Genomic DNA, 13,036 nt, shown 5'->3' with positions numbered 1-13,036 from the left:
CATGGCCTCAGCATAAAAATAAAGGAAAATTCAACAAACAACAACATGAATGGGGGGGGGGGGGGGACAGGACAGGGATACAAAACGAACGTATTTTCTTTCAGTGTCCGTTCCGTTTTTTTTTTTACCGTAGAGTGGTGGGGTTTTATAACTGATTGTTAAAGGGGTTGGCTAATTTCTAATGCAATTTATCAAAATGCCACATACAGTCATATATGCCCCATAGAAGCGTACATGACTCTATACTGTCCTCTAGCTGACCTACCGGAGGCCCCCAGCTGTCCGGGGTGCCTGCTGTTAAAAACAGCAGAAACCAGGTGGCTATGGCGCCCGCTAGGTTTGTAAGCAGGTGCCATTTTTATTCCAAGACCGCACTATGTGTATGGTAGAGATCCAGAAAGGGTTAAAATTCGCAGCATGTCAATTGTTTTGTGTGGATGTAATGGTTTCCCCATTGCTAAAATCCACCAAAAATCTGCACTAAAAAGATAAACAGTGCGGATTTACAGTGCCTTGCAAAAGTATTCACCCCCCTTGGCTTTTTGGGTAGTTTGGTGCCTCACAACCTTGAATTAACATGGATTGTTTGGGGATTTGCATTATTTTATTTACAGAACATGACCACGACTTTGAAGATTTTTTTTATTGTGAAGCAAACAACAAATAGGACAAAATAACTGAAAAAGTCAATGTGCATAACTATTCACCCCCCTAAAGTCAATACTGTGATTGGACAGCACCACGGCCAGATAAAAGAGACGCCCACTGAGAAAAGCTGATGTCTCCTCCTCCCTGTTCCGAGGCTATTAATTAGCATACAGGGCGCCTAAACAGAACAAGGGGCACAGCGGCGAAATAGAGGAGCATATCATGAAAAAAGTTAGCAATAGGACATCTAGGGAACAGTTACAGTGTGAGGCATCACTTTTATAAAGTAAAAATTGGTGAAAGGTCCTCCTTAAACCAGTCAAGTGTTGCTTTAGCAGTGCTTTTGGGGTCATTGTCCTGCTGGAAGGTGAACCTCCGTCCTAGCCTCAAATCACGCACAGAGTGGTACAGGTTTTGCTCAAGAATATCCCTGTATTTAGCACCATCCATCTTTCCCTCAACTCTGACCAGTTTTCCAGTCCCATCCCCCCAGCATGATGCTGCCACCACCATGTTTCACTGTGGGGATGGTGCTCTTTGGGTGATGTGATGGGTTGGGTTTGCGCCAGACATTGCGTTTTCTTTGATGGTCTCATCAGACCACAGCACCTTCCTCCATACATTTTGGGAGTCTCCCACATGCCTTTTTGCAAACTCACAACGGGCCTTTTTGTTTTTTGCTGAAAGTAATGGCTTTCTTCTGGCCACTCTGCCATAAAGCCCAACTCTATGGAGCGTACGGCTTATTGTCGTCCTATGTACAGATACTCCAGTCTCTGCTGTGGAACTCTGCAGGTCCTCCAGGGTTACCTTAGGTCTCTGCGCTGCCTCTCTGATTTATGCCCTCCTTGCCCGGTCCATGAGTTTTGGTGGGCGGCCGTCTCTTGGCAGGTTTTCTGTTGTGCCATGTTCTTTCCATTTGGTTAGGATAGATTTTATGGTGCTCCTGGGGATCATCAAAGATTTGGATATTTTTTTTATAACCTAACCCTGATTTGTACTTCTCAACAGCATTGTCCCTTACTTGTTTGGAGTGTTCCTTGGTCTTCATGGCAGTGTTTGGTTAGTGATGCCTATTGCTTCGGTGTTGCAGCCTCTGGGGCCTTTTAAAAAAGGTGTGTATATGTAATTACAGATCATGTGACACTTAGATTGCACACAGGTGGACATCATTTCACGAATTATGTGACTTCTGAAGGTAATTGGTTGCACCAGAGCTTTTTATGGGCTTCCTAACAAAGGGTGTTTTCTATTTCTGAACAATAGTTTTATTTATATATTTTTCTCATTTCACTTCACCAACTTAGACTATTGTGTTCTGATCCATCACATAAAATTCAGATCAACAAAACATTGAAGAAGGGGTTCTGCACTTTGTTTAAACTGATGATCTATCCTCTGGATAGATCATCAACTTCTGATCGGCGGGGGTCCGACACCCGGGACTAGGGATCAACCGATATTGATTTTTTTAGGGCCGATACCGATAATCTATGAACTTTCAGGCCGATAGCCGATAATTTATGCCGATAGTCTGTGAATTTTCATTTTTGAAAAAAAGTTCAATTTCCTACACAAATCTGCTGAAAATGAATATGTTTATTGTTAATGTGTAGGTTGTTTTTCTTGTAAACCTTTTTTATTTATAATTAATATTTTGGTGTGTTTTTTGTTTTACTATTAGCCCCCTTAGGGACTAGAACCCTTGTCCTATCCACCCTGATAGATCTCTATCAGGGCGAATAGGACATCACACTGTCCCTGTTGCTCTGTGCACACAGCAGCATGGAGCTTACCATGGCAGCCAGGGCTTCAATAGCGTCCTGGCTGCAATGGTAACCGATCGGAGCCCCAGGCTTACACTGCTGGGGCTCCGATCACAACTTCCACTGAGGAGGCTTGGACCCTGTGGCCACTGCCACCGATGATTAATACTAGGGGGCTTGGGTGGGGGGGCGCACTGCACCACCAATGTCTTTAATACTGGGGTTAGGGGGAGAGGGGGCGCACTGAACCACCAATGTATTTAATACTGGGCTTGGGTATATGAATTATAGAGAGAGTTATCTTCATTGGTGGCGCAGTGGCCACAGCTCCGCCCCTCTTCTTGTCCTCCCTCCTCTCATTGGCGGCAGCAGCAGTACAGGGGGGAGGGAAACAGCTGCTTCCTTCTCCCCTGTGCTGCTGAGGGAACATGGAGAGCGCTGACAGAAGCGCGATCTGTGTTCGCCATCCGTTATCGGTATATCGGCAAAATAGATGCCGATAACGTTCAAAATACTTCATATCGGCCGATAATATCGGTAAAACCGATAATCGGTCAATCCCTACCCGGGACCTCCGACGATTAGCTGTTTCAGAAAGCAGCGGCGCTCCTGCAGCACTGTGGCCTTCTCACTGTTTACCGCTGGCCAAGTGACGTCACGACTAGTATCACTGGCCTGGGCGGACCCCCGCCGATCAGAAGCTGATGATCTATCCAGAGTATAGATCATCAGTTTAAACAAAGTGCAGAACCCCTTTAAGGCTTTAATGTAACAAAACACCAAAAAAAGGTCAAGGCACTGTACGTGAGCTTTTTATCGGGTTTTTCATGTGGATTTCCTGCATACAAATCTGCACCATGTACAAGTGCCCAAGAGACAAAGGTATTTCTAGGTAAAAAAAATCCTCAGGACTGCTCTTCACCAAGGTTCAGCTCAATTTGTAAGCCAAAAAAAAAAAAAAAAAGAGAAAGAGACAGAGTTTTCTTTGTCTCCGGTCTCACCCACTGTTTACCCTGCAATACGAGCCGTTTCCGGAGTCAACAGTCTGAAACCTACAGTCTATTATATGACTCACACACAGGTAAGACGTTTCTGCACCTTTCCCCAGAAATATCCATGTATATATTTTACATACCGTCATGCATTAATCACCAGGAGCCACATTCCTTGGCATGAGACTTCTCTCTTAATAGAGGGAAATTTCCCAAAGCAAGTTTAAACTTGGTTTTGGTTGCACAGATTAATCTGCACATCCAGCAGTATTTGGACCCTCTATGAACTTTTTACGTACTAATTTGTGATGAAAAAAGATCGTCCTCATTAAAATATTGTACTGTAAAATCATAATATTAAAGGGATTGTCCGTTCTTGCAGCAGATAACCGGTATGGCCCTAACCTGTGCCCCTCAACAAAAAAAAAAAAACATCACTAATCTGTCCTAGGTCCTCTGTCCCTTGCTACTCCCAATCCTGCAAGACCAAGGTGCGACTTGGTCCCATGACCACTGCAGCCAATCACAGGCATTAGCGTTCACAAGGGCTTGAACGATGCCTCACAAAGAATTTAATCTCTAAACGGTATACTACATTGGACAGTATGGCATGTATCAGTATCAGGCATGATCGCAGGACTGAAAGGGTAAATGCTGGAATCCGAGCCTACTCTGATCCCAGCACGTCTGCCCTCATACAGCTGGTGATCACTTAAATAGGAAGGAGCTGTCCCATTGAAGTGAATAGGGACGGCAGGGTTGTAATTACGCCTGCTCATCACTGCAATGTCGCCAGCCAGCAGGCAAACAATGAAGAGAAGGCAGCGCTCATAAGAGCACTGCCTTCTCTTCATAGAGCTGATCGGCGGGGGTGCCAGCAGTAGGGGCCCCGAAAATCGGATATTGATGACCTTTCCAGGGGATAGGCCATCAATATGGCAAAAGCGGAAAAATGTTATTACATCAATTGAAAGAGTTATTCTCATCCACAAACATGGACACTAATAGGACCAGAACTGAGATTTGTGGATCAGCCCATGGATCCCCCCCCCAAAAAAAATATATATATATGTGTGCACAGCCCAATAGAAATTAATGGGTCAGTGTGCTATGTGTTATGCTAGCCTAACCGCATACCTCCCAACTCTTGAGAAGCTGAAGGAGGGGCAACTGCGCAGCACATTTTTTTTAAATATACTTTTTATTGAGATTTTGTAAGCATTTACAATCATGAGACAGTATACAATATCAAATGATCACATAGGTATAGCAAGCAACAATCCAGTTATACATATCCAGATTTTGATCAAGTATACTTTTCCTACTTATCGCCCAGTAGAACACCCCCTAAAATCCCTCCCTCCAGCACATTTTGTTTACACTAAGGCATGCCTCTAACTCTGCGCAATACTCATCCATACACGGCCAATCCCGTCCATATGGCCACTATACAGTAAAATGCCTCCATTGTGTCCCCATACAGTAATCATGCCCCATTACTGCTTCCACACTGTAGAATGCCCCTTATGCCACCACACACAAGGTATGCCCACTTAGTGCCCCCGTCACAGAGAGAATGCCCTGTTAGGGCCTCACAGAGTAGTTATGCCGCCTTAGTGACCCACACAGTACTTATGCCCCACATAGTAAAATGCCCCCACAGTGTCCCTACACTGTAAACTGCCCCCATAGTGCCCCCACACAGTAAAATGCCCCCATAGTGCCCCCACACAGTAAAATGCCCCCATAGTGCCACCACACAGTAAAATGCCCCCATAGTGCCACCACACAGTAAAATGTCCCCATAGTGCCACCACACAGTAAAATGCCCCCATAGTGCCACCACACAGTAAAATGCCCCCATAGTGCCACCACACAGTAAAATGCCCCCATAGTGCCACCACACAGTAAAATGCCCCCATAGTGCCACCACACAGTAAAATGCCCCCATAGTGCCACCACACAGTAAAATGCCACCATAGTGCCACCACACAGTTTAGTGTTAGTGAAATAAAAATGTAATACTCATCTAGTCCTGTTCCCACAGTGAATGGAGAACATCATGCTCCCCCCAGCAGCAGACACAATGTGCTGACGTCATTGCGCTGGAGAATGATCCTTGGTCTGTGCACTCTCCAGTCTCCTGCCCAGCACATCAGGCGCGATGATGTCACTGCATTGGACCTGCTGTGGGGGAAAGCACAAGCTGGGAAATGGTGAAGCAGGAGGCTGGGGCATTCAACTATCTCTGAGGATACAGACCCAGTCCTCCTGGGACCACGGGACAGCCACCGAAATCCAGGACTTTCCTGCCGGATCTAGGACGGCTGTGAGGAATGTAACAGTAAACATCTGCTTCCAGTGTACAAAGTCCCACCGACAACCAAAGATAAAGTGGCAGATGGCAATATGGCCTGTACGCACAGCTGTACAGGCCCCAGGTCAGTATGCATGAGCCCTTAGGGCAGGAATCACCAACCTCCAGCCCTCTAGCTGCAGGGTACCTGCACACGGCTGCGGGTTACAAAACAGAACAGGTGTGTGTTTTCGTGTGGGTATCAATGTGTTACCTGTTTTTGGTGCAGATTTGATGCAGAGTTTCTGCAGATCTCACCCTTGCAATGAAAAAGTGAAATCCACCTCGTGTGCACGTGGCATGTCCCTTCTCGGCGTGACCACGGCATTAGGCTGGCTCCCATTGAAATGAATGCGAGGTACAAACCATCGGTGAAAATTCAGAGTGGGTAGCAAAAGAAGCAGTGTGAACATACCCTAAGGCTTCGGACCTCCCATAGAAATGGATGGAGCATGCTAGGATTTATAGTTTCCCAACAGCTGGCCTTAGGGTATGTTCACATATAGCAGGTTTCTTCTGCTCCATGTTTTACTGAACAGGTCCGTGCGTACAGCATCGCATGAGCACTGACTTACAGATTCTCCTCAAGTCCCATTAGCGTTCTGAAGCACTTTCATTCCTCATTTTATCGCTGTGGCCCCTGCTGATCAATAAAACAGGGTCCGGCGTTCCTGTCTGAATGACGCAGTAGATATGCCTGTGTGTCTGCCACTTCAATCAACCCGGTGGGGTGGCCATGGACAGAGTACAAGTACCAAAGCTTTTAGGACTGATGGAGGCCCTGACAATCGAACCCCCACCCATCAGACACTTGACCCCTATTTTGTGGATAGGGGACAACCCCTTTTATGCAATTAGGATGTAGATATAACACAATTTTCAATTAAATATCCATTTTCTGTAATCAGCCAATGATGTATTTTCAGTTGTGATCAGGGTTGGTGTAAGGGTCCTTTTACATGTATAGATGATCTGGCAGCTCATTGGGAACACTAGCTGTAAGCAGCCTATTTCCTATATGGTACACTATACATTGCCCTCTATAGAAGGGTGGTACTCCCAGCTCTCTTACACTATGTTAGCCCTTCCACGGACAGGTGGCAATCCCATTGAAAACATCTCAGGATGGTGGTGGTGGTAGTAATGTCACATCCATCTCCTATATAGTACACTATACACAGCTGGGTACATTGCCCTCTCTATACTATCCCTTCCACGGACAGGTGGTAATCCCATTGAAAACATCTCAGGATGGTGGTGGTGGTAGTAATGTCACATCCATCTCCTATATAGTACACTATACACAGCTGGGTACATTGCCCTCTCTATACTATCCCTTCCACGGACAGGTGGTAATCCCATTGAAAACATCTCAGGATGGTGGTGGTGGTAGTAATGTCACATCCATCTCCTATATAGTACACTATACACAGCTGAGTACATTGCCCTCTAAAGAAGGGTGTACGTCCCAGTTCCTTTTCACAGTTTTGCCTCCTCCATAGACAGGTGGCACTACAATTTAAAAGAAGCTAAAACTGGTGGAGGCACTCCTACCACATCCAGATGCGGTACCATGCAGGGTACAACATGTATCTATATTGCCCTTTACAACATCACAAACTCATTCAAGTCCCCCAAGAAGGCTGGTCGCCCTCGAAAGACAAATGCAAGAGAGGTCAGGATAATGCGGAGAATCTCCATGGGTCATCGTTGGAATTGCTAGCCAGTTTAGCACTGACCAGGGTAAGGATCTGTCTCGTCATACAGGGTCTCCACGTTCAGGAGCATTTGGACTGAAAGCCCACCCTGCGGTGACCAAACCTCTCATTAGAGGAAAGAATCAGAAGGCTAGGCTCACCTTTGCTGAGGAGCATGTTGTGTGGACAGAGAAGAAGTGGTCCAGAGTTCATGTTAGTGATGAAAGCAAGTTTCATTTATTTGGGTCTGATAGGAAACATTATGTTTGTCGACAAACTGGGAAAAGACTGAACCCAAAGTGTGTAAAAAAAAAAGTGAGGTGGAGGAGGAAGGGTCATGGTGTGGGCAATGTTTTCTGCAGCAGGAATTGGACCTCTCATCCAGCTACATGGCAGAGTGAATACACGTGTGTCTCAGAACCTTCTTCAACCACACATGGTTCCTTCCTTGTGTTCATCACTCAATCAGCCAGAAATTGTCATGCAGGACAATGCCCGCATCACACAGCAAAACGGGTAAAGCAGTTCCTTGAGACTGAAAACATTGAAACAATTAAATAGCCGGCCCAGAGTCCTGATCTAAACCCATTAGAAAACCTCTGGGGAATCCTTGGTGACAATGTTATGGTCAAGAAACCCACAACAGTCACAGAACTGTTGGAGACTGGAAGAAGAGTGGAGCAAAATCCCACCAGAGCAGTGTGAGGACTAGTGATGTCCTGTGGCCGCAGATGTGCTCAAGTCATTCTACTGATGGGTGACTGGTGTAACCTCCAGAATCGTCCTCTGTGCTACAGTCATTGCTGTGCTCTAATTGTCATCATCAGGTTTTTTGAAAAATAAAGGTTTTATGTTGATATACTTTGGTTATTTTGGAAAACATGGTGTACCCCTTACAAAAATCCTTCAAATGATGATCAATGTAGATTACATTATTTCTGAAAAAAATCAAGTGTTCATAAATTGTTCTCTAATTTCAATCAGGCTACATGCACACGACCGTATGTGTTTTGCGGTCCGCAAAAAAAAAAAAAACGGATGCCATCAGTATGCCATCCGTTTATTTATTTTTTTGCAGATCCATTGCAACAATGCCTAAAACGGACAAGAATAGGACATGTTCTATTTTTTTTTGCAGGGCTACGGAACGGACATACGGATGTGGATAGCACACAGTGTGCTGTCCCAATTTTTTGCAGACCCATTAAAATGAATGGGTCCGCATCCTATCAGCAAAAAAAAAAAACAAAAAAAAAACGGACATGGAAACAAACAACGTTCATGTGCATGTAGCCTAAACTGCGCATCCTGCACCATTGTTTTTCAGATAAGTTGTGATTCTCAGGCTCTGCTTGGGTCAGACATTTAGCAAACACAAGTTAAAATCTGTGCCAACCAACACATGAAGAACTTCCCGATTGACTTCAATGGGGAAACTGCATATTAAACCATACAGAGCTTCTCTCCCCCCCTGTCCATTCTTGATGCGGATTCTGCGTAAAGAATTCCCATTGAAAATGGGCGGGAGAAAAACGACATAAAAAAAAACACCTTAAGTAAGAAAAAAACTAAAAACTGCATCCTAAAAAACGTAATGCAGATTCTGCAGCAGGTTTTTTTCAGCATACCTGTACCTGCACAAAGTGAAGATTTGTATGCAGAAAATCTGCACTAAAACCACATAAACAACACACATAAATACGCATTATTTTTTGAGGTTTTGGTGTGTTTTTTCTGGCAGATTTTCTGTTTAAGGTAACCCAACCCATTTCAGGTGGATTTTGTGCACACAAATCCACATTGTGTTTAGGTAGCCTAAGGCCTCAGGCCTCATGCACTTGGCCGTTGTTTTGGTCCGCATCTGAGCCGCAGTTCTGGCTGCTTGGATGCAGACCCTTTCACTTCAATGAAGCCGCAAAAGATGCGGACAGCACTCCAGTGTACTGTCTGCATCCGTTGCTCCGTTCCGTGGTCCACGAAAAAAAAATATAACATGTCCTATTCTTGTCCGCATTTTACGCACAAGAATAGGCAGTTATGTTTATGTCTGTCCGTGCCGTTCCGCAAATTGCAGAACGCACGCGGACGCCATCTGTGTTTTGCGGATCCGCGGTTTGCGTACCGCAAAACACACAACGGTCGTGTGCATGAGGCCTCAGTCACACTTCAGTGTTTGGTCAGTGATTTCCATCAGTGATTGTGAGCCAAAACCAGGATTAGAGCCTCCACAGATATAAATTATAAGGGCTCATGCACACAAACGTATTTTTTTTCCGCTTCCGTTCCGTTCCTAAGGGAAAGATCTGCCCCTGTTCTGTGTTTAGAGTTGCACCTGGTTTGGGCTCACATTCACTGATAGAAATCACTGACCAAACACCGACATGTGAATGAGGCATAAAAGTCTATGCATATGTGTGGAGCAATCTGCGAATTCTCCCCGCTCAAGCCAGGTCTAAAGAAAAGTGGGCGGGGAAGGGGAAGGGGAAGGGGACGGGTCGGCGGGCTGTTTCAGGAGTAGAAAAAGGTTTAAAGGTAAGACCGCTTGGAAGCTGGCTTACATTTAGAAGTGGCGGAGGAGGAGGAGAGGCCGGCACCTCTATGTAATTGCTGCAGATCCACTGCCAGTCCAGGGCCTTAGTAAGACTGGCATCTAAAACGGAGTCCTTGCAATGTACACTTTGAAACAGACATAAATGTTGGTGATGAACTACTACTGGCAGGGCCTGGAGTAGTTATTGCGCCAGGTGTACGGAATGCCACAGATGCGTCTAATTTACGACGAGGTGCAAACACCGTCAAATTAGCCAAATCTCACGGCAGCGTAGGGGGGAAATCGATCACATAAAAAGGCAGTCTTAGTAAATGACCCCCAACGTACGCAAGGGTGATTTGCATTCACAAGAAAAAAAATGCATTAGCTTACGCAAACCTGCTCTGATGTTTGAGGCATGTAAATGCCATGGAAATGCCCTGCCTGCTTTGTACTATGGCGCTAGGAAGACAGGCCTTGTACCCCGCGCTGTGTGTGCAGAGATGTTCCAATAGTCTGGAAATGAGCTATGAGGGAGGGGGCGTACACAATAGGATTTTTAGGGTCACAATAAGTAGCTTAGTACTCTCCAACAACCTGCAGCATACTGGGATATAGAGCTACAACAGGGGCGCACAGATAAAAATGACTTAAAGGGGTTCTCCGGCTTTTATTATTGATTACCTATCCAGGATAGGTCATCAATATCAGATCGGCGGGGGGTCCACCACCCTGCACAAACAGCTGTATGAGGAGACGGCGCGTGCAGTATGAATGTGCCGTCTCCCTTCTTAACGCTGCTGTCTATGGCAGGGCAGCAGCGAGCAGGAAGAGAGATGGAAGACGGCGCGTGCACACTGTGTGCACCTTCCCTTCATACAGCTGATCGGCGGGTGTACCGGGTGTCGGACCCTCCGCCGATCTGATATTGATGACCTATCTTGAGGATGGGTCATCAAATCAATATTAAAATCCCGGAAAAACCCTTTAATATCAATAATTGTTGTAAGTCTCACCTTATACAATTACCTATCTTGTGCTGATCTTACAGCCTGCCTTATGGTCTACAGTTGTATTCACAGTTCTGCTGACTTCAGAGCTGTACTCTGTCTGCACAGGTGATGTGCATTCTACTGTAATCTAGGGCAACACTAATCTGTCCACTGCATTGCAGGAGCCCGGCCAAGCTGCTGCTAGGGATGTGTCGGCTCGAAGGCTTATCCAACGTTAGCAATGACACTCAGCAGAACTTTGAATGCAGCTCCAGACTCTAACAAAGGCTGCAATACACATGCTTACAGGTCTATGCATGCTACTATAACATGACGTCAAGCTTTAGGAAGACTGTCAGGCAAATGAGGCTCTGGGCAAGATCTGGAGGATCTCTCATGCTTCCTCCATGGATCTGACCCTTTGTAACCGCATGGAGATTATCATATGTATGCTTGTCATAGAATGTACATCAGCTATGGTCACAATGGGAACCAGAGCATCTGGTACTTCTACATCCATACAGTTGATAGGACTGGACCATGCCTAGTGCTATCAGTCCATGCAGAGACATGACTGCTACAATTTTGGGGTTGCATGTCTATATTTTGCATGTGTTGTGCATCAGATGAACTTTCCAATACCCAATACAGTTGTGATCACTGCATAGCTTAAAGGAATTGTCCATTTCTAGATTTCCACTTATCTAGCAGGTGGGGCAGGAAGGTATACTGCACGTATACAATAGTAATAGGTGAACATACTGACCTCTGTAGTAATGATCTGCTAACATGTGAAATGACAGATGAGTGACGAGCAGTCCACAAGGTACACAAAGATCATTCACCTGTCATTCAGACTGCACAGCTCCTACAAGGACAGAGTACACCCGCACACTGCAACCGAGACAGAGGCTATTGTCACCCACCTCAAACACCACTTCTTCATCAAACTCCGCAGTCATTGCTGTCCGCCATGCCACACAGCGCGGCACTCTGGGAAACGGAGTCCTGAGCGAGTGATGTCACCACAGAAGCTAGCACGCTAACTGGCTGCCAGGGAACTACATTTCCCAGAGAGCAACGCGGCTCCTGCGAGGAGGCTGCTTAGTAGAGTACTCTAGCAGGGGAGAGAACGTGAGCACGTCTATTGTGCTGGGCGCTCCTGCTAGTGATACAGATAGAGGATGGCAGTGTTACGTCAGTGCTCAATGCTGGGACGTTGGCTGCCTTGGGTGGGCACTCCTTTTAGTGACGACCTACCGTCCATAGAGGTCTATACCTACCTTGTGCATCCCATATTACACTAACTGATTATCTGGTCAGATGGCCTATTACACACAGATCTTTTGTTATACACACCAACTGTTGGTTTGATTTGGACAGAAGTTGGTGAAATAATCTGTTAGTGTAATACAGCCCACAGGCCTACATTTAGGGTTCCTTCACACTTGGGCAGAGAATTCCGGCAGGCAGTTCCGTCGCCGGATCCGTCAAAATGTATGCAAACTGATGGCATTTGTCAGACGGATCAGGATCCTGATCTGTATGACAAATGCATTGAAATGCCTGATCCGTCTCTCCGGTGTCATCTGGAAAAATGGATCCGGCATTTATTTTTTTCAAATTTTTTGGCGGTCTAAGCATGCGCAGACAGCAATGCTGGATCCGTTTTGGCGGAACACTCGGGGCTGGATCCGGCATTATTGCATTTCAATGGGAAAAAATGCCCGGCATTCCAGCAAGTGTTCCGGGATTTTGGACGGAGATAAAACCGCAGCATGATGATGGGTATTATCTCCGTCCTGAAAAGGCAAAATGACTGAACTGAAGACATCCTGATGCATCCTCACTCTCCATTCAGAATGCATGGGGATATGCCTGATCAGTTATTTTCCGGCATTCAGCCCCTAGGACGGAACTCGGTGCCGGAAAAGAATAACACTAGTGTGAAAGTACCCTTTAGGCTGCTGCCACAGTGCGGGTCATATACTAAAAAGAAAGGTGTTTTACCCCCAAATTATGAGGAATTTGTAGCAAATTTATCTAAAAAAAAAA

General features: G+C 45.7%; 1 protein-coding gene across 7 annotated transcripts in view; it reads right to left on the bottom strand.

Moving 5' to 3' along the window:
• VEZT (vezatin, adherens junctions transmembrane protein) overlaps window positions 1-12,094 on the bottom strand; it is a 57,992-nt gene extending 45,898 nt beyond the window's left edge. For 2 of the 7 annotated variants that reach the window (XM_044280528.1, XM_044280529.1), the window contains exon 1: window positions 11,908-12,093. In XM_044280528.1, coding sequence (XP_044136463.1) covers window positions 11,908-11,943 — 36 coding nt within the window. In that variant the 5' untranslated portion in view covers window positions 11,944-12,093. Of the gene's footprint in view, window positions 1-11,907 lie in introns of all 7 variants that reach the window. The other 5 variants (XM_044280530.1, XM_044280533.1, XM_044280534.1 and 2 more) reach the window with 4 other exon arrangements.
• Between the last annotated feature and the right edge of the window lie 942 nt (window positions 12,095-13,036).

The sequence above is a fragment of the Bufo gargarizans genome, chromosome 2, assembly GCF_014858855.1.
Source record: "Bufo gargarizans isolate SCDJY-AF-19 chromosome 2, ASM1485885v1, whole genome shotgun sequence".
Classification (NCBI taxonomy): domain Eukaryota; kingdom Metazoa; phylum Chordata; class Amphibia; order Anura; family Bufonidae; genus Bufo; species Bufo gargarizans.
The sequence above is the reverse complement of the archived record's forward strand: the minus strand, read 5'-3'. Positions and strand labels throughout refer to the sequence as shown.